At 39.2% G+C, this 23,015-nt stretch overlaps 1 protein-coding gene across 1 annotated transcript in view; it reads left to right on the top strand.

The window, feature by feature from the left end:
- LOC111376642 (probable RNA-dependent RNA polymerase 1) overlaps positions 1-22,041 on the top strand; it is a 31,713-nt gene extending 9,672 nt beyond the window's left edge. Inside the window, exons 3-5 of the mRNA XM_022999613.1 lie at positions 807-2,264; positions 6,087-6,237; positions 21,100-22,041. Coding sequence (XP_022855381.1) covers positions 807-2,264; positions 6,087-6,237; positions 21,100-21,921 — 2,431 coding nt within the window. The 3' untranslated portion in view covers positions 21,922-22,041. The remainder of the gene's footprint in view (positions 1-806; positions 2,265-6,086; positions 6,238-21,099) is intronic.
- The last annotated feature ends 974 nt before the right edge of the window (positions 22,042-23,015 follow it).

Here is a 23,015-nt window from a genome sequence, read left to right as displayed (position 1 = left end):
GCGACTGGACTGGAGCTGGAAAAGATGGGGTCTTTCCCGCAACATCATTCTTCGGTGGCACTGCCTCTGTAAGGTGGATATCGGCGGTTGGTTCAGAAATATTTGGTGTTTTCTTGAAAGATGGTGCTGCTGGTTTGACGGTGGTGCCGTTTCTGTTTTCGTGAATAGAGATGGCGGTCACGGGGTGGTCTGATTTCTGGGTTACTGCGAGTCTGTGACTGTTAGTGGTGGTCGTGTGGGTGGTGGTTACCGTTTGAGGTAGGGGCACAAACCGGTTGTTGTAATTTCGGTGGGTATGGTTCAATTTCTGGTTGCTGCAAGCTCGGGTTGGAGAGTGAGTGGGCTGGTGGCGGTTATGCAGTGGGATATGGTGGTTGTGACAGAATTTGGACAGTGGTTGTGGCGTGTGGTAGATGCTTAGTAGTACTTTCTGTGTATATTTTGCACGAGGGTTCGCAGGCAGACCAGCCAACAGCTATAATGTTTTCCCAAGTTTAGCTCTGATACCAATTTGATGTAGTATCAATAACAGAGAAAGAAGAAGGGGGAAGAGAGGAGCCGGAGAAGAGAGGAAAATACGGCTGCAAGCCAAGTCTTTTATTTAATCAAAATTCATCAACTGAGAAATTACAAACCAATGATAGGTTTAAATAATGAAAACCTAGAAATATAGGGCCAAACCCATTATTTAAGTCCTAATTAAAATACGTAAACTTAAATAAAAGTCCAACTGAAACAATAATAAAAGTCCAACTAAAATACTGAAACAATAATAAAAGTCCAACTATAAAGGATGTCCTCATCAGGTATATAGAGTATGCTCTAGAGAAACTTTACAATTTGAAGGAATGCTGTTACGATCCTGTGAGCTGGCTCATGGAGCAGTATGAGAAATACTGCAAGATGGAAAGGACACCAAAATCACCAGCCATTAGTTTAGATGACGGACTGGTATATGTACGTAGGGTTCAAGTAACTCCAAGCAAAGTGTATTTCTCTGGTCCAGAAGTGAATGTGTCAAACCGCGTGTTACGCCATTATCGAAAAGATATTGATAATTTTCTTCGTGTTTCTTTTGTGGACGAAGAGTGGGATAAAATGTATTCTACTGATCTATCCCCCAAGGTTGCTTCTGGGAATGAGAATATAAGAACAGAGATATATATAAGGATATTGTCAACATTAAGAAATGGCATTGTTATAGGCGATAAGAAATTTGATTTTCTTGCGTTTTCCTCAAGCCAGTTGCGGGATAATTCTGTTTGGATGTTTGCTTCAACAGCTACTGATAATGCTGATGATATCCGTAGATGGATGGGTGATTTTCGTTCCATTAAAAATGTTGCAAAATATGCTGCCAGACTTGGTCAATCTTTTGGATCCTCCACAGAAACTTTAAATGTTGATAAGGATGAGATTGAATTTATTTGTGACATAGAGGCAATAAGAGGGGGAATCTTTTCTGATGGAATTGGGAAGATATCTGCTGAGTTTGCTCGGAAGGTTGCCATTAAATGTGGACTTAAAAATTCTTTTCCTTCCGCCTTTCAGATCAGGTATGGTGGCTACAAAGGCGTTGTGGCTGTTGATCCCTCTTCACGAAGGAAGTTGTCATTGAGACCGAGCATGTTAAAATATCAGTCAGACAATACAAAATTAGATGTTTTGGCATGGAGTAAATATCAACCTTGTTTTCTAAATAGGCAAATTATCTCTCTTTTATCTACTCTTGGAGTTGCGGATCATGTCTTTGAGAAGAAGCAAAGAGAAGCAGTAGATCAGCTGGATACTATTTTAGTTGATCCGTTGAGGGCAGAAGAGGCGTTGGATTTGATGTCTCCTGGTGAAAATACAAACATTCTGAAGGAAATGCTAAGGTGTGGTTATCTGTCTGACAGCGAACCATTTCTCTCGATGATGCTACAAACTTTTCGCGCATCAAAGTTACTGGATTTGAGGGTAAAATCAAGAATATTTGTTCCACAAGCTAGACAAATGATGGGATGCCTGGATGAAACTGGAAATTTAGAATATGGCCAGATGTTTGTTCAATTTTCTTGTGCTGGTCGTAGACGATTCCATGAGGATTTCCTTAGATTCATTGGGAATATGTCAGATGACTATAATTACATTGTTAAGGGAATGGTTGCCGTTGCCAAAAACCCATGCTTGCACCCTGGTGATGTTCGTAAATTAGTGGCTGTTGATGTGCCAGCATTGCACCATATGGTGGACTGTGTGGTTTTCCCTCGAAAAGGACAAAGGTAAAACTGACTTCACCCCTGATTGGCCTCCATTTTTTTTAAACTCATTTTTCTCCAAACTCATTTTCTACTACACATTTCATGGAATCCAAAGATTTTATCAACTTTTCAACCATATGTTTCATCAACTTTAATGAAAATCTACTAAAAAATTGAGTTTTAGCAAAACCAAATAGGGGCTTCTTGAATACTTCTAAACTAATCTTATCTCCAAGAACTTTACGGGGGCCATTGCATTCAGGAAATATCGTTTGTGTCAACAGTGCAACAACGGGTCACGAATTACCTATTATATGTAGAACAGACTTGCAGCCTAAGAAGCACCGACACGGACACGAGTGTCACGTGTCGGACATGCCGACACGCGATTTTTTTAAAAAGTTCCGACACGACACGTCGTCGACACGTTGATTAAAAATTTTTTTTTGTTTATTTTAATTTTATAGTCTAAAGTATTAATTTTGTGTACTTATTTAATCATATATATAATGATAAATAGAAATCAAACTTGACATTAAATTCATCAATGTTTCTTAATGACATAAGTTCAAAAAGTAAAAATGAAATTAATTACATCATTCATCTTGAATCTCTTCAACATCTTCATCTCCATCAGCAAATACTATCGCCTCCAATTCCGGTTCGTCTAGAGATAAATTAGCGACTTCAAGCACACTAATATCTTCAAATGTATCAAATGCATCTCCATCGATATGCCACATTTTAGTCTTTCCTTGTGAGTATTGTGCACTCCTCCTTGACAAGAGACGAAGATTGCTATGGACGAAAACCAAATCTTCCGCACGTTTTGGAGTTAGCTTATTCCGTTTAAGAGAGTGCAAAAAGGAATAAGTACTCCAATTTCGCTCACAACACGATGAAGAAGATGGTTGCCCCAATAATCTCAAAGCATAACTTTGAAGCATAGGTGTGCAAGCACCATAAATAACCCACCAAGTCTTTGGGTCCAAGCGGTAACGATCATGGATGGATTCAAAATCACCAAAGTCATCTTCCATAGTTGAGAATTTGGCATACTCCTTATTCACCATAATACGTTCTTCATTTGATAAGTACCTCTTAAAACATTTTATTCTTTCTCTTGAAATCTCTACATCTCTATGTGGAGCAAGTCGAGTGGGATCCTCATTAAGCCATTCCTCGCTATAGTACCTAAACAAGAGGAAAAAAAAATAAAAAAATGACAATTCATTCAATAACTAACTAAACATATTAAATATTATGATAATGTAAATAAACATTAAATGTATGAATTAAATTTAAAAATTACCTTGGATTTAGGGAATGAGCCAAGCAATGAAGTGGAGTGTTATTTTTGTTCCAATGATCTACAAGTATCCGATGAACAACATTGTAGAATGATGATTCCTCTTCTTGAACTTTTTTCTCATTCCTATAAATTATTCCTCTCACTTTCTCAATCATTGTATCCCACATGTCGTAAACCAAGTGAAGGCAAGGTTTATCCGTATCACAAAATCTAAACATGTCATAAATGAGAGAAGTGAAGGAAAGAACATAACTTATAGAGTCCCACCAAAGATCATCAAACACTTTCAATTTTACAAAACTTGCCTTCGTCATGTCATCTTCTCAATAAAGTGACCATTTTTCACTAATAATCAAAGCTTGAAGACCACGTCGAATAAGCTTAAATCTTTTTAACATGACAATAATAGAAGCAAATCGTGTCTCCGCTACGGAAAGCAACTTCAAAGGCACAAATTCATTAAACATTGCTAGTCTCATGGAATGGTTCATGATAAAAAATTTTATAATCATTACATCATCATGAAGATTAGTAATCCAATTGCATTCCTCATATGTAATCAAATTATTTTCAACATTCTTTGCGGCACAAATGCTCTTCAAAGCAAGATTTAGTGTGTGTACAACACGTGGTGTCCAAAAAATATGAGGATACTCTAATTCAATTATTTGTCCGGCACCTTTGCAATTTGGAGCATTATCGGTTATTACTTGAACCACTTTTTGATGACCAATTTCATTTATAACCTCCTTCATCAAGTTAGCAATAAAATATTTATCTTTTGTTTCACCGGAACAATCAACCGCTTTTAAAAACATTGGTCCACTCTCGGTCACCGCCATAAAATTAATTAGTGGCCTTCTTTGTGGATCACTTCATCCATCACTCACAATGGTAACTCCTTTTTCCGCCCATGTGCCTTTAATTGGATTTAATAATCTTTCCACAATTTTTTTCTCTTTTTGAAGAAGAGTAGTTCTCAACTTGTTGTAACCGGGAGGCAAATATCCCGAAATTCGACTATTGGAAGTAAGAGTATAAGAACTAATGTAATAAGGATTTCTTGCAAGAGTAAAAGGCAAACCACTTGAATAAAACATTCTAGCAATTTTGGAATCCAATTGGTCACGTGTAGTCACATTAAAAGCATTTTCTATTGCACTATTCTTTCTTTTCCTTTCCTCCAAAACATAACAATCCTTAGAACCCATATTATTCGATGGTAATGGCACTCTTTTCCCCGCCTTAGTTTGCATTCTCAACTTGGCTTCATCTTCCATTTTTTGCATTTCACATATATCTTTCATAGTTACTTTTCCACAAGCCCCAATTCCATAGCCTTGTAATTTTAACAAATGTGCCTTCACTCTTGTGTAAGAACTTGTCTTAGTTGCATTACAAAAATTACATTGCCAAATAATGTTACCACCCTTTTCATTAAATTTATCAAGTTTTGTAACATATTTCCAAAGAGGTTTAGACAAATCATCATCCATAGCATTATCACTCATAACTTCAAAAGAAAAATAATTTCAAATACTTAAGTAAAATAGGAGTGATATTACCCGAAACTTGAAAAAATATCTTCTTCTTGATCTTGCAAATGATTCTTCAAATGTGGATTGATGAAATTTTTGAAAAAGATGAAATAACAAAAAAAAAACTTGGATGTTCTGAAATTTTCGCAAGTTACTGACTGAGGAAGAAAATGTTTGTGTTGTTATATAAGTTTGATTTGTTGTTGAAGGGTAAAATGGTACAAATTGATCAAATAAAGTATTGTACATTATTTTATAAAGAATTACATCCATTGAAAAGATACAAAACGTGTACAAAAGGAGAAAATTTACAGTGGTGGGCCCACAAATTGAAATTTGCATTGATAAATCATGACTTTTCATTTCATTTCAGCCGTCTCTTCTCTCTTTCTTTCTGTCTATGCCTGACAATCAACAGGTAACAGGTTCTTCTTCTTCTTCCTCTTCTTCTTCATCATCTTCTTCTTCTTCTTCTTCTTCTTCTTCTCTTTTTTCTTCTTTCTTTCCACTGGTTTCTTTTTTTCAGCCCACCAAAGCCACACGACTCCGTTACTCCGACACGCGTCGGCGACGTGTCGGACGCGTATCGGTGTCCGACTCGTGTCGGACACCGGTACGTCGTCGCCGGGAGCTTGTCGGTGCTTCCTAGCTTGCAGCATTGTCCTAATGTGGATTTTTTATTACTTGAAAATTAAATAGCCTTCTTAGAATAACAAAAATAGCATATTTTTCTTAAAAGTGCCCTATGTCATTGCATTGGCAACTATGCTTAATATCATAAGGCCACAATTCTTTGTATCATTTTCATGTTCAATAAAAAATACCATTTTGACAGTTTGTAAATTTAGTAATACTTTATTATGAACTCAGAATACTGTTTTCCAGGATTAATTTTTTGAGACTTGTCACCCTATTAGCATGTATCTTCTCTATAATGTATTTAAATGATATTTTCAATGTGTTATCTTCTGTTTAATCATATTCTAATAACAGACCTCACCCAAATGAATGCTCCGGGAGTGATTTGGACGGAGACATTTACTTTGTTTGTTGGGACCTTGAGTTGATTCCACCAAAGCAAAGCTCGCCTATGGATTATACCCCAGCTCCAAGCACACAACAGGATCATGATGTGACGATTGAGGTATGGGCATATTAACTTGGTTCTATGTTGACGTTGCATTTGAAACCATGCCGTTTTCTACTTCTATTATTTATAATTTATAATAACCATAAGATGAGGATCCCTCTTAAAGAGACGAAAATGTGACGTAAGAACTGCTATATCATTCTACTTTTCATCAGATCACTGTCAAGGTTACTCACTATTAACATAATATCTATAGAACCCATATGTTGTTGCCACTTTGCCGTTAAGATCTTGGAGTGAACTCTCTATTGTGGCATTCTTTATGTTGAAGATTGGGTCTCCTTCTCCAAGTTTGGGGAATTATATTGCTAAAAGATCGTACTTCCTTGAGTTCCACCTTTTACTTTCTAGGTTCTCTGATGCGAACCCCGTAGCAATGGAAATTACGAAATCCACAACGAGATTGATGCGGAACCCAAGAACGCCAATACTAACCCGATTTTGGATCTTGAACCCCAAGAATTGAATCAAGAAACCCTAGATTAGCGAAGCACCTAAAAATCCCTTGATTACAATTAAAAGAACCCACAATCCGATTGTTTAGAACGCCACAAGAAATTGAATCTTGATAAGTTCCAAGATTGTTCAAGAAGAACAAGAAATTGAAAGAACAAATTCTCTCTCTATAATATTATTCAAGCAAAAGTTCTTGCAATGAAAAATATTCTCCTATTTATACTAATGAGCAAAAACGTTCAAAACCCATCAAATTATGGTAATAATTTGATTTCATAAGAATTTTATCGAAACTAGGAAATTCGGCCAAAATTGAAAAATTCGCCAAATTTTTGGCTTGTGCGGCCGCGTGGTGTATTTCCATGCGGTCGTATGGTTCAACAAGAAATGCCATCCTGATTTTCGGTATGCCATCGTGCGGCCGCATGGTGTTTTTGCCTGTGCAGCCGCACAGGCTTGTTTTCAGCCTCCGATTTTGTCGCTTGATAACAAATTGATCCAAGTTGATTCGACCTTCAACCCGAACATAAAAGTTGCTCCATTTTGCGCCCTGAACATTGTGCCTTCATTGACTTGTTTGACGAGCAATCCCATCGCTTCTTTCACTTGCTTCATCCTCGATCGCGTCATCAGTCCACTTTCGACGATCAACGGATCCTTCCCGTGACTTGACGCTTGAGTTGTCTTGGTTGTTGACGCACCTTGATTCATCCCCTCCCTCTTCGAAAGGATTCGTCCTCGAATCTGAACTTGCATCGAAAAGAGAAAGATCAGCGACATTAAAAGTAGCTGAAATATTATACTCACCAGGTAAATCCACTTTGTATGCATTGTCATTGATCCTCTCGATGATTTGAAACGGTCCAACGTCTCGTGGTTGCAATTTTGACTTCCTTTGTTATGGAAAATGCTCTTTTCTGAAATGCACCCAAACCCAATCTCCAGACTCAAATGTAACGCGTCTTCTTCCTTTCTTTGCTTTTGATGCAATCAGCTTTCCTTTCTCTTCAATCTGCATCCTGACCTTTTCATGGAGTGTTTTCACCATCTCGGCTTTTCGTTTCCCATCCAAGCTACCTCGTTCATGCACAGGCAAAGGCATTAAATCCATAGGTGTTAGTGGATTAAAACCATAAACAATTTCAAAAGGAGAAAACGAAGTAGTTGAATGTGTAGCTCGATTATATGCAAACTCTATAAACGGTAAACACTCTTCCTATGATTTCAGATTTTTATTGATCACTGTCCTAAGTAGTTGAGTCATAGTTCGATTAACTACCTCAGTTTGTCCATCTGTTTGTGGGTGATAAGTTGTAGAAAATAATAACTTAGTTCCTAACTTACTCCACAGAACACGCCAAAAATGACTCAAAAACTTCACGTCCCTATCAGACACTATAATTTTAGGTACTCCATGTAAACGTACTATTTCCCTAAAGAATAAGTATGTAATATTAGTAGTATCGTCAATTTTATGACATGATATGAAGTGCGCCATCTTACTAAATCTATCGACCACTACAAATATTGAATTTCGACCCCTTTTTGTCCTAGGCAAACCCAACACAAAGTCAATAGATATGTCTATCCAAAGGTCACTAGGTACAGGCAAAGGAGTATACAAACCATGGGGTTGAACCTTAGACTTAGCCTTATTACAAGTTATGCACTTTCCACATATTTGTTTTACGTCATGTCGCATTTTAGGCCAATAAAAATGTCCCCTAACATGTCTAAAGTCTTTTGAACCCCGAAATGTCCCATTAAACCACCCCCATGTGCTTCCCTTACCAATAATTCACGCAAAAAATAATTAGGAATGCACAACTTATCTTCCCTAAACAAATATCTTTCATGTCTATAGAATTTATCAAATGCACTTTTGTCACATGAAGCATAAATATTAGAAAAATCACAATCAGATTCATACATGCCCCTAATATGTTCGAAACCAAGTAATTTAGTACTTAATGAATTTAAAAGCACGTACCTTCGAGACAACGCATCAGCAACTATATTTTCGTTACCTTGTTTGTACTTGATGACGTAGGGAAATATCTCGATAAACTCCATCCATCTTGCATGTCTTTTGTTTAACTTACCTTGGCCTCGCAAATGCTTTAAAGATTCATGATCGGTGTGTATCCCGAATTCCTTTGGCCACAAGTAATGCTGCTAAGTCTCCAATGCTCGAACAAGTGAATACAGCTCCTTGTCATTTGTCGGATAATTCAATGCTGCCCCCACTCAACTTTTCGCTAAAGTAAGCAATAGGTTTCCTTTCCTGCATTAACACTGCTCCTATACCTATTCCTGATGCATCACACTCAACCTCGAATGTTTTATCAAAATTTGGTAATGTCAAAACAGGTGCTTTACATAGCTTATCCTTAATTGTGTTAAATTCAATTTCTTGAGATTCTCCCCAATGGAAACCTACACTCTTCTTTACTATTTCAGTCAACGGTGTGGAGATGGTGCTAAAATCTCTTACAAATCGCCTATAAAAACTAGCCAATCCATGAAAACTCTTAACTTCAGTTATAGTCTTAGGTGTTGGCCATTCTTTTATAGCTTTTATCTTTTCTTCATCGACTTCCACCCCGTTAGCACTAACCACAAATCCTAGGAAAACAACTCTATCTACGCAAAATGTGCATTTTTTGACATTAGCATACAGTTGTTTCTTTCGCAACACAACAAGCACACAATTTAATGTTCTAAATGCTCATCTAGGTTTTTGCTATAGATTAAGATGTCATCAAAATAAATTACAACAAATTTTTCAATAAAAGTACGCAAAACATGGTTCATTAAACGCATAAAAGTGCTCGGTGCATTAGTGAATCCAAACGGCATAACTAACCATTCATACAATCCATACTTAGTTTTAAACGCCGTTTTCCATTCATCACCCTCCCGCATACGAATTTGATGATACCCACTCTTAAGATCAATCTTACTAAAAATGCAAGCACCATGCAACTCATCAAGCATATCATCTAGCCTAGATATTGGGTGACGATACTTTACCCTGATATTGTTGATAGCTCGGCAATCCACGCACATTCTCCAAGTCCCGTCCTTCTTAGACACCAGCAAAACAGGTACAGCACATGGATTCATGCTCTCCGTGACATAACCTTTGCTCATCAATTCCTCCACTTGCTTTTGAAGCTCCTTCGTCTCCTCGGGATTGTTTCGGTAAGCTGGTCGATTCGATATGATAGCTCTGGGTACAAAGTCAATCTGGTGCTCGATGCCTCTAATTGGTGGCAATCCACTTGGCATCTCCTTAGGAAACACGTCGTCGAACTCCTGCAATAAAGACTTAACCAAACTAGGGAGGGATGTGTTAGAATCCTCAAAATTGAGGAGGGACTCCTTGTACACTAACAATATCATTTGTCTATTATCGCTCATAGCATTTTTCAACTCACTCTCTTTTGCATAGAAGTTGACCTTTGGTTTTTCTCTCCACTTAGCTGACTCTTTTTCTCTCCTCTCAATTGACTCCTTTTCTCTCCGCTCATGTGGCTTCTCTCTCTTTTCTCCACTCTCAGCCACCTCACTATTTTCTCTCTTATTGATGGTTTCACTATTGCTTCTCCTTTTTCCCGACTCTCTTATTCTCTCGTCTTCCTCACTTTTCAGCTTGATTTGATCTCATACACTTGTGCCGGTGTTAATGGCGCAAGAGTAATAGTCTTCACATCCTTGAGTTAATGGCGCAAGAGTAATAGTCTGTCCATCCTTGACAAAGCTATAACGATTCCTATATCCATCATGTGTGACCCTTCTATCATATTGCCATGGTTTTCCTAACAAGATATGACCCACATGCATAGGCACCACATCACATACTACTTTGTCACTATAACTCCCAATTGAGAAATTAATTAAAATCCTTCTATTCGCTCTAACTTCCCCACTTTCATTCAACCATTGCAACTTATAAGGCCTAGGGTGTCTTAACAATGCTAGTCCTAATTTCTTAACTAAAGTTGTGCTAGCTACATTCGTGCAACTCCCACCATCAATAATCATATTACATACCTTATCGTTGACGTAACAACGTGTGTGGAATATATTTTCTCGCTGCTGTTCCAAATCATCCACTTTGACTTGAGTGTTAAGAGCTCTCCTTGACACCAACAATTCCCCAATAACAAACTCCAATTTTTCTTCTTCTTCAACGTCCTCCAATGCAGGCATGTTGATGTAGGATAAAACAAGAAGGGGAGGAGAGGGAGAAGAAAGTGAACAGAAAAATACGAGAGAGAAGGGAGAAGAGGAAAAGAACCAGGGGAAGAGAGGGGAGGGAGAAAACGGGGGCTGCAGCCAACTTTTTATTCAATCAATTCATTGTCTCAATTACAATGTAAAATAGGTTTAAATACTGAAAATACTGCAAACCTAAAAGATAGGGCTAAGCCCAATACACAAGTCCATAAAAATTAAATAACCTAAGTCCAACTAAAAAATAAAAGTCCAACTAAAATAATTAAAATTGGGATGTCCCCATCAATTCTCCCGGGATGGGAGAGAAAACTCGACCCTGTCGAGTGGCTATATCACCATAGGCTTCCGTCAATCTCCTAACCATAAGTTGAGTGATTGGGCAAGCTTCTTCCGGCGTCTGTAGAAATGCATCAGTGGCGTTCTGAACCTGATGTCCTCACCAACTCCCCTCGGGTGGACGGGAGGCGATCTGGGCCAATGAAGATCTTGCCGACTCCGATAAGACTCTAATAAATCTAGATCCAATTGCTGTAGTGTCTCCCTGGAGATCCATGCACAGTCACAATCTGGTCGACCAACCCAACGAATAAGGAAGCGCTGAACCTCTCCATCATTAGTGAACACAGTTTCTTCATCTAAAATAACATCAATTTTTTCTTTGTATGCTGTGAGAGGTGGTAGTGGGTTAGAAGGGGCCAAAGAATCAGGATCAAGGTCCACAAAAGGAGATGACAGAGGATCATCTGAGGGAATGAAATGACCTTTATAAGCTACAAGATCCTCAACATTGAAAGTAGAGTGGTAACCAAGGTGTGGTGGAATGTCAACAATATATGCATTTGGATCAACCTGCTTTAAAATTTTAAAAGGACTAGCACTATGAGCTTGCAATTTGGAGGCGGGTCCATGTAGACACCGCTCTGGCCTAATGCGAACCATAATGTAATCCCCAATGTTAAACTCAATATGTCGTTTGTGTAAATCAGCTTGGAGTTTATATTTTGCATTACTAGCTTCAAGTTGTTTATTGATCTCAATATGCAAGTCACGAAGATGTTGTGCAAATGTTTCGGCTGATACTGACACTCTAGCCTGTGGGGGCATAGGGATGAGATCTAACGGTTTCCTAAGCTTGTACTCATGAACGACTTCAAATGCACTCATACCTAATGAACGATTTATGGAGCTATTATACGCAATTTGAGCTACAGGAAGGATCAAATCCCAATTTCGGAGGTTTTCCTGGACCAGACAACGTAATAGGTTACCAAGACTTCGATTAACTACTTCAGTTTGACCGTCAGTCTGAGGGTGGTAGGCTGTAGAAAATTTCAATTTGGTACCCATCTTATGCCACAAAGTTATCCAAAAATGGCTAGTGAAACGAACGTCCCTATCAGACACGATGGTCTTGGGAAGCCCATACAATTTCACAATTTCATTAAAGAATAACATGGCAACCTTGGATGCATCCGAGGTCTTGCTACAGGGGATAAAATGAGCCATTTTTGAGAAGCGATCGACAACCACAAAAAAAAAAATCATGCTTCTTTGGGGTGCGTGGAAGTCATAACACAAAATCCATACTAACATCTTGCCAAGGACAATTAGGGACAGGGAGAGGGGTGTATAGACCTGTGTTCTGCTTCTTCTGCTTACTCAATTGACAAGTACTAACAATCTTAGCGACGTCTTTCTTCAAGCTAGGCCAATAGAATTGACGTTCAACTTCCTCTATGGTCTTATCACGTCCAAAATGACCGGCTAACCCTCCCGCATGAATTTCTCACACGATGAAATCTCGCACTGAGGTTCGAGGGATGCACAATTTATTGGCTCTAAAGAGATAACCCTCCTCAAGTCGGAAGCCATCTGTGACGCCTGATTGTCCCCTTTGTAAATCAAGAACGATATCTTTAAAATTGGGACATACCTCGTAATCCTCCTTAAGTCTTTCAAAATCGATGATCTTGACACTCATGATCGACAAAAGGGAGACACGATAACTTAATACATCAGCTGCTTGGTTCTCTACGCCCTTCTTGTGTTTTAAAACAAATGAATAGGCCTGCAAATATTCGACCCAACGACTATGCCTAGAACTTAATCTTTTCTGGGAGTTGAGGTAACGGAGGGTCTCGTGATCCGAATAAAGGACAAATTCCTGGGGTAACAAATAGTGGCGTCAATAGCGCAAAGCCTGGACCACTGCATACAGTTCCTTATCATAAGTTGAGTACCGTTGTTTGGCTTCATTTAACTTCTCACTGAAGTAGGCAATAGGGTGACAATCCTGACTTAAGACTCCGCCTATACCTACCCCGGAGGTGTCACATTCAACTTCAAAGACTTTGGAAAAATCGGGAAGACGCATGACAGGGGCCTCCGTCATTCGCTTCTTGACTAACTTAAAGGCCTTAGCCGCCTCTTGTGTCCAATGAAACTCCCCTTTCTTCAAGCACTCCGTAATAGGCGTCATAATAGTGCTAAACCCCTTAATAAAGTGACGGTAAAATGTAGCTAAGCCGTGAAAGCTCCTGACGTCATGAATAGCTTTAGGCTCAGGCCAGTCAATAATCATCTGAACCTTAGCAGGGTCAGCGGATATCCCTGTCGAAAAGACAATGAACCCTAGAAAAACGACTGTGTCGGTGAAGAAAGAGCACTTCTTGACGTTAGCATATAGATTAGTTGCACGAAGGGTAGAGCAAACTTGTGTGAGGTGGTCAAGGTGTTGCTCCTTAGTCTTACTATAGATGAGGATATCATCAAAGTAGACAACAAGAAACTTTCCCATGAAAGGTCGGAGAGTTTGTGTCATTACTCGCATAAAGGTACTTGGCGCATTACTCAGCCCAAAAGGCATGACCAGCCATTCATAAAGACCGTCTTTCTTCTTAAACGCGGTCTTCCACTCATCACCTGGCCGAATTCGAATCTGATGGTATCCACTCTTCAGATCAATCTTCGAAAAGATTGTGGCACCAACCATCATATCTAACATATCATCAAGTCTAGGAATGGGAAAACGATACTTCACCGTGATCCTATTGATCGCGCAACTATCCACACACATCCTCCAAGAACCATCCTTTTTGGGCGTCAATAGGGCGGGGACAGCACACGGGCTTAAACTCTCACGAATGAATCCTTTGTGAAGGAGGTCATCCACTTGCCTTTAAAGTTCAGCGTGCTCGGTGGGATTCATCCTATAATGAGGCAAATTTGGGAGGGATGCCCCTGGGACGAAATCTATGGCATGTTGAATATCCCTTAGTGGAGGTAGATGGTCAGGTAGGTCCTCCGGAAAGACGTCTCGAAACTCTTAGAGGACCGACAGGACTTCAACAGGGCTCTCTATTGTGGAGTGGGATGGAACCTCCATGACCATCAAAGCGAACACAACTGAGTCACCAACAAGTGTACGCTCAAACTCCGTAGGACTAATGATGTGCAATCCCTTTCGTTCCACACTTTTCTTCGTTTTCAGTGGGCCAGCAGGCTTTGGGGGCAGTGGATTAAGGTGAATCTTCTTTCCATTAAACACGAAGGAGCAGGAATTTGATCGACCATAAATGGTTACATCTAGGTCAAATAACTAAGGTCGTCCCAAGATGATGTGCCCGACGTCCATTGAAATGACGTCATACCATATATGGTCCTTATACTCGAGAAATTGGATAGGGACTAAACAATACTCCTTGACAGCTATGGAGGAGGTATCAACCCAAGAGACACTGTATGGCTGAGGGTGAGAAACAGACTTCAACCCTAGACGGGATACAGTAGCCATCGAAACCGCATTAATGCAGCTGCCACTATCCACGATAACTTTACAACCCTTATTATTAATCTTGATGTAAGTGTGGAAGATGGCATGACGGTGCCAATCATCGGCATCCCTAGGCTGGGTAAGAGTACAATGGACGACACCGACTCTAGGCGTATGTGGGATAAGGGGACTAGCTTGAATACAACCCAAGAAGGTATCTTCACTATCCTCCAAGTCATCAAACTCTTCTAACTTAGGCTCATAAACCTGATCCTCTAGTGGCTCGTCAACTATACCTTCACGCTCTTCCAAAATTAGGGCTCGGCTAGGACACTTAGAAGCAATGTGACCAAAACCCTTACAGTTGAAGTATTGCAAACGAGATGACGTTCTTGAAACCTCAGAACCTCTACCTTTACTATTCGATGTAGATGTAGTATTAGAAGGAGGAGGTCCTAGAATAGACTTAGGGGATGGAGTGGATGCAGAAGAGGTTGCAGTGCGGGAGTCACTACGACTTCTGTACGGTGTCCTAGTCACTAACTCGTAATCCCGAACGAAAGAGTAGGCGTGGTCAAGAGTGGTGACATATCTAAGAACAAGCTCACGTCTAAGATCATCCCGTGGGCCTTGCCTAAACCTACTCAAGGTCATAACTTCATCCTCAACGACCTGACATCTCATTCGAAACTGGTCAAACTGAGCAACATATTCGGTCACAGGTCGACTGCCTTGCGTAAGTGCGTTCCATTCATCCAGCAAGTTGCCCCTGTAAGATTGAGGTAAATATTTTTCTTCAAGGCGGCGCTTCATTTCATCCCAGTTCCCAATAGGGGGAGCATGGCGCCTCTCTAGGAGGTTCTTAACACTTTCCCAAAACAGTTGAGCTGTACTAGTTAATTTCAAACTGGCAAATTGTACCCTCCGATCTTCAGGGACCCCATACCAGGCAAAGAAGCGATCCATATCTCTAGCCCATTGATTGAATACACTAGGATTTAGACAACCATCAAATGTAGGGGCATCTAACTTAATATTTCGAAAGAGGCGCACCTCGTGGCGAGGGAGAGATAGTGTACCATGACAGTGATATTCCCGCTCGTGTTCACAAGCTTGATTTCCCTCCCTACGATCATGTCTAGCATGGTGTCGACCACCTTGTGGACGACGATGAGGTCTATTAATGGAAGCGTCAGAATTTTCAGCTTCAGTTGAGTATTGGGTTGGGTCAAGAGTGTTTACCCTAGCGGTTAGAGCTCTATTCTCCTCACGAGTAGCGGCTACCTCAGTTTGGACAGCCGTTGGTTTTGTAATTGTGCCAACTGTCGGGTGATAGCTTCAATGTGGGAAGGGTCTATAGTAAGGGTACTAGCACTAGACGCAGTAACTCGACCACTACACAATTGCATATACAGTAACACAAGCTAAGTGAAGTGCACTACTGAGATCAACAATCAACGAGTGCCAACAAGGATAATAGTGACTGAAATTTATTTATTGTTATTATTATTATTTTATTTTATTTTAGGGATTACGTATGGCCCGATCGCAAGCTAATAATACTAATGCCAATAAAATAAAAAGCAAAGGTACAAATGTTAGGTCTAGTCACGTGGGGTAAACGAGAAAGCAATGGGAGTTAGTTTGTGAATTTCAATCAATTAGATTTGAGGCAAAAATTATCAAAGGGCTAGCTCACAATGAATTAACTTATGCAATTCTAAAACAAAGAAATAGTGTCAACTAAAATAGATAGGAGTAGGAACTCCTTAAGTTCAGTTGGCCTGAGTCGTCCCTGCGTCGAATGTCTTCACTTTCTGAACTACTAAGCTCTGAAATGCCAAGACAGAAAATTTCGTGTTCGTCGAGGTGCGGTACTGATCGGTCAACTAAAATAAACCTGTAAAATAATGTCAGGAAATTCTCAAAATTCTCGATTTTATTTTATTTTATTTTGCTCTTTTCTTCTCTCTTTTTCTTTTTTCTTTTTTTTCAGACTCTTACTCTTTTTTTTTTTAACTAATACAAATCAAATAAACCTTATGTAAATGAAACAATAGGGACTAATTGAGGTCCAAAATAAAATAAAAGCATTAAAACACAACAAAACTTTAAAAATAACTCCCGACCAATTTCACACGTGAAACAACCCAAAATTAGAGGATGAAAATAGAGGCAGGGAGTCATGAGCAAAGCCCTAGGCGACTGTCAAAGCTTTAAAAATAACTCCCGACCAATTTCACACGTGAAACAACCTAAAATTAGAGGATGAAAATAGAGGCAGGGAGTCGCAAGCAAAGCCCTAGGCGACTGTGGTGAGCTGGCTTTGGTGGTTGAACTGAAAATCGCCGATGAGAAATATCAGCAGTAGTGAAGGTTGGCATGTATACCAGTCGGCGTCATAGCTTTTCGAAATCTAGAAGAGCAGTTGGTCAATTTGCAGTTTAGTGTTGGTGGCGTTGGAATATGGTGGTGTTGAAGGACGGCAGGGACGGTGATTATCGGATGGGCGGTGGACGGTGGAAGGAGTCTGGGGTAGTGGGTGGTTTTTTTTATCACGAGTGGGTTGTGTTGAGGGTTAACTGCATGTCGTGGATTAACTGTAAGGGAAAAACGGTTGCGTTAACTACATGTCGTGGATTAACTATATGGGAAGAACGGTTGCCTTGTTGTTTTGTTTGGATGTAATTCTGGTGATAAGGTCATATGTAGAAGATGATGCTGGGAATTATTGCAGGTAGTTGTGGTGGTTGTTTCTCCAAGTCATCAGTGGGTAATTACTGACAGTTTCTTCTCTGCATTTGTTTCAGCATGAAACAGACAGAAGTGCGGCCATTTTATGACAAAATCCAGGTTTTAGCTCTGATACCAATTTGATGTAGGATAAAACAAGAAGGGGAGGAGAGGGAGAAGAAAGTGAACAGAAAAATACGAGAGAGAAAGGAGAAGAGGAGAAGAACCAGGGGAAGAGAGGGGAGGGAGAAAATGGGGGCTGCAGCCAACTTTTTATTCAATCAATTCATTGTCTCAATTACAATGTAAAATAGATTTAAATACTGAAAATACTGCAAACCTAAAAGATAGGGCCAAGCCCAATACACAAGTCCATAAAAATAAAATATAACCCAAGTCCAACTAAGAAATAAAAGTCCAACTAAAATAATTAAAACTGGGATGTCCTCATCACATGTCCTCAAACTCTCCTTTACTTTCACTCACCACCTCTCCATTATCCAACAACACCATTACCCATTTATTTGGGCATTGAGAAGTAATGTGCCCTGACCCCAAGCATCTGAAACACTTGATGTCTCGATTCCTTGGTGGTTGTGAATCTGTTTTGGGTGCTGTTTTGCTAGCACTTTCTTCTTTTCCTTTCTGCCACTCATTCCTACCTTTAGGTACAGTTTTATCACCTTTGTTGTTGTTGTTCCACCCTGGCTTTCAAGATAGATTAACACTCGAAGTTCCTAACAGCTGCCTAGCTGCCCCTTTCCTCTTCAATTGTCTTTCTACCTTCATAGCCACATGCAACATGTCTTCCAACTCCACATAATGTTGCAACTCCACTACATTGACAATTTCCCTATTCAACCCATTCAAGAATCGTGCCATGGTAGCCTCCCGATCCTCCATCACATTGGCCCTAATCATGAGTATTTCTATCTCCTTATGATAGTCCTCTACACTTTTTGACCCTTGATATAGACCTTGCAGTTTTTGATGGATCTCTCAGTAATAGTGGCTAGGAACAAACCTCTTTCTCATCAATGACTTCAATTCCTCCCAAGTGCTGATTGGTCTTCCCCCACTCCTACGTTGTGAAGTAATCACTTGATCCCACGATGAAATTACATAGTCACTGAACTCTAAAATTGCTAACTTCACCTTTTTCTCCTCCGAGTAGTTATAACACTCGAAGATCATTTCAACCTTCCTTTCCCACTTCAGGTATGCCTCAGGATCACTCCTTCCTTTGAATGAAGGAACTGTCATTTTTATATTTCGCAAGTTTCCATCCAACTCCTCCCCGCGATCATTCCGACCCCGTCTGTCGAACCTATTGCCTCTCTTCCTCATCCTTCCCATCTCAACACCGTGAAATTCATTTTCGCCCATGTCATTCCCATATCCATACTCCTCTCGCCTTTCCCTTCTAGGCTCCCATCTATCCGGTCCTCTGGCATTGGATACATCTACTCGATGCCCCCGACTAAGATTAGCCACCGATGTATCTAATCTATTCATCTAAGCCTCCTGTTTTTCCAACTTATCTCTCACATCTCCAAACGCCCTCTCAAACCTCAGCACCAAATCCTCCAATACATTGTTATTATTGTCTTGTCGGCTTGAGTTTGATTCTGTCCTTTCTGACATCCTAACACTAAAAATTTTATTTTACTGCCTCACCAAAAGTCACTCGGAAACACACAAGGGCTTTTATCCTCTATTAAGCTCACCTCTCTACCTTTTACCACTCAGTTCTTTCAACAATTGCTTTTAGGAACAATCAATGAACTCAATCAATTAATTAAATCGTGTAGAATTCCCCAAACCGGATGTGACTCAATAATTGTAACAAAGGACTCAAAGAAAACTTTTAAAACTTGACTTGAATTGAAGGAATGGAATGATTCAATATGTCCAAGTAATTTAGAAACGATATTGAATGATAAAAGTTGGTATTTGACGGATCAATAATATTTAACATTTTTTTTTTACTGTACGAATGAACAGTAATTTTTTTTTTAGATCCGGAAATCAATAACAAAACCAACGAAGAAAATGAAAACTGATTTGGGCGAAAATTGAGCCCAGAAACGGAATTTGAAGATTTTTGATGAAACTTTTGGATCAAAGGATCAAGAAAACCTTCTGGACACAAAAACACAAGGAATTAAAAAAAAATTAGAAAAACAAATGATATAACCTGATTAAATTGGAGCCAAAGCTCTGATATCAACTGATGCTAACCCCGTAGCAATGGAAACTACGAAACCCATAACAAGATTGATGCAGAACCCAAGAACGCCAATATTAACCCGGTTTTGGATCTTGAACCCCAAGAATTGAACCAAGAAACCCTACATTAGCGAAGAACCTAAAAACCCCTTGATTACAATTAAAAGAACCCACAATCCGATTGTTTAGAACGCCACAAGAAATTGAATCTTGATAAATTTCAAGATTGTTCAAGAAGAACAAGAAATTGAAAGAACAAATTCTCTCTCTATAATATTATTCAAGCAAAAGTTATTACAATGAAAAATATTCTCCTATTTATACTAATGAGTAAAAACGTCCAAAACCCATCAAATTATGGTAATAATTTGATTTCATAAGAATTCTATCGAAACTAGGAAATTCGGCCAAAATTGAAAAATTCGCCAAATTTTTGGCTTGTGCGGCCGCATGGTGTATTTCCATGCGGTCGCATGGTTCAACAAGAAATCCCATCCTGATTTTCGATATGCCACCGTGCAGCCGCATAGTGTTTTTGCTTGTGCGGTCGCATAGGCTTGTTTTCAGCCTCCGATTTTGTCGCTTAATAACAAATTGATCCAAGTTGATTCGACTTTCGACTCGAACATAAAAGTTGCTCCATTTTGCGCCCTGAACATTGTGCCTTCATTGACTTGCTTGACGAGCAATCCCATCGCTTCTTTCACTTGCTTCATCCTCAATCGCGTCATCGGTCCACCTTCGACGATCAACGGATCCTTCCCGTGACTTGACGCTTGAGTTGTCTTGGTTGTTGACGCGCCTTGATTCATATCGTTCTCTGTCTCCCATCTCAATTTTTTACTGAGTATTTGATTGTAGATTTTAAACATCCTTTAATACCTATCATGGTGTAAATGCATTAACCCTGTAAATGCACTTGTAAATGCATTAACCCTTTCCATATCCCAAGAACATGGAACTTAAATATGTAGTCGTGTGGCTTATCATATTTATGAAAGTTATTTGTTATTAATAAATAGGTATAGCGAGAATTAATATTTGGGAAATTATTTGTTATCTAACTGATGATGGCATCTATGAAGCCCTGTTTGATTTAACAGATTAATATGGAGTTTCTATTATTTGATTAGTGTTATTCTTCCATTTGGATGAAATTCCCGAAGTCTTGAAAGCTGTACAAATGCATGTTCGAGTCATAAAATAAGTTGAGGTTAGCAGTTAAGATTTCTTATATTGGAATGAATGAACATTCTTCTAGCTTTCACATGATTTGATTCGGCATAGCAAGCAGAGCAATCTTTGTTGTGATCTCATACATGTCTTGTTATTGCAAATTTACATGTACAACGATTTACCAATCTGAATATCCTCGTGATTTCAACAGAAGTTAGTATTCAGTTTATACTTTTCCTGTGATACAGGAAGTCGGGGAGTACTTCACCAACTATATTGTGAATGATAGTTTAGGAATCATTGCAAATGCACATACTGTCTTTGCTGATGCAGAACCATCCAAGGCATTGAGTGAGCCTTGCATAGAATTGGCAAAGCTGTTCTCCATTGCTGTCGACTTTCCCAAAACCGGTGTTCCTGCAGTTATACCACCTCATTTACGTGTGAAAGAATATCCAGATTTCATGGAAAAGCCCGACAAGACAACCTACGAATCGAAACATGTGATCGGAAAGCTTTTTAGAGATGTGAAAAACATCGCCTCCCACACTGCTCCAATTCAATCTTCTACCCGCGAAGTGGCAATGGAGTCATATGATCACGACATGGAAGTAGATGGGTTTGAAGAGTACATTGAAGAAGCATTTCATTACAAAACTGAGTATGATTACAAGTTAGGTAATCTGATGGACTATTATGGCATAAAAACTGAGGCTGAAATACTGAGCGGTGGTATTATGAAGACATCAAAGAGTTTCGATCGAAGACGAGATGCAGATGCCATTGGTGCGGCTGTGAGGTCATTGAGGAGTGAAGCTAGGAAAATGTTCAAGAAAGGAAGTGAATCGAATGATATGGATGCAAAAGCATCGGCTTGGTATCATGTCACTTATCATCATGAATATTGGGGTCGCTACAATGAGGGATTGAATCGGGATCATTATATCAGTTTTCCGTGGTGTGTATACGACAAGCTAGTCCAAATCAAGAAGGAGAAGTCCAGCCGTAGAAGGTCTCTTCAAATGTCTTCACTTGAAAGGAAATTCAAGCTTGGTATGGGTTTGACCTGAGAAATGTAACATGCCTCGAATGTTTGATATTAACTATAAACCGTAAACTGATTATAAAGACTCCTATTTGTATCTAATTGCGGCTACTACAGCTGCAAAAAACGAGCCAGATGTGCTTGGTACGAAATTTGATTCTTAGCATAGATCAGCACTCAAAGTTGATTCCTATATAGTAAATAAGAAATTTAAGTAGAAAATATACTGATACTGTCTATTCCAGAATGGTCTTAACTAAGATTTAAATAAAAAAAAAATATACGTTTTCGTCAGCTTCCTTCTCGCTAAACGTTGCAGAAGCTCTAGAGTATGATGAAGGAGTATAATTTTTTACACACAATAGAAAAAATTAACAATAAAAAAAAGTGTATAAATAACAAATATAAAACAATAAATCCTACCATGAATATCAGTCCAAAACCAATCCCGAACACACATGAAAGCTTCTAGAGTTTTCGGGTGAATCCTATTTCTATATGGACTCACAAATCTACCACTTGTACTAAACGTCGATTCGGATGCCACAGTAGATACTGGAATGGCTAATAAATCTCTTGCAACCTTTTGTAACGTCGAATATTTTATTGAATTTGCTTTTCACCATGTCAATAAATTAAAACCATCCATCCTTGGTAATACTGGCTCGTCTAGAAAAATATCGAACTCTGTTTTTACATGATCAGCAATAATAGAATGGCTAACCAATGTAACAAATTTTCGGAGGCGACGACGACTTTGACCATGGAGGCAGTGGAGCCGTGCGTGAGTTTGTGGTTTGAGGAAAGTAGGGTTTGCATTTATATACTATCATACTAATGCTATTATTATGGGCTAATAGTAAGTGCGCTGGTCGGCTAAGTCAGGTAGATGTAATGGGGGGATTTATTTTTTTTTAGCGGGTAATCGTTTCGGTTTCAGTTCGATGGTGTAAATATCATACCCGCACCGCCATGAACCGGTTCATTAAAATCAAAACCATATCCACCCCATTGCACCATTGGTTTGATTTTTTTCACCCCATTCGGTTCAGTTAACCACGATTTTGAATTTTGACGGTTCAAATTGCCATCCCTAATTTAGGTATTGATTTTAATTGG

Source organism: Olea europaea, unplaced genomic scaffold, assembly GCF_002742605.1.
Source record: "Olea europaea var. sylvestris unplaced genomic scaffold, O_europaea_v1 scaffold1541, whole genome shotgun sequence".
NCBI lineage: Eukaryota > Viridiplantae > Streptophyta > Magnoliopsida > Lamiales > Oleaceae > Olea > Olea europaea.
This window is presented reverse-complemented; position numbering and strand designations above follow the sequence as displayed.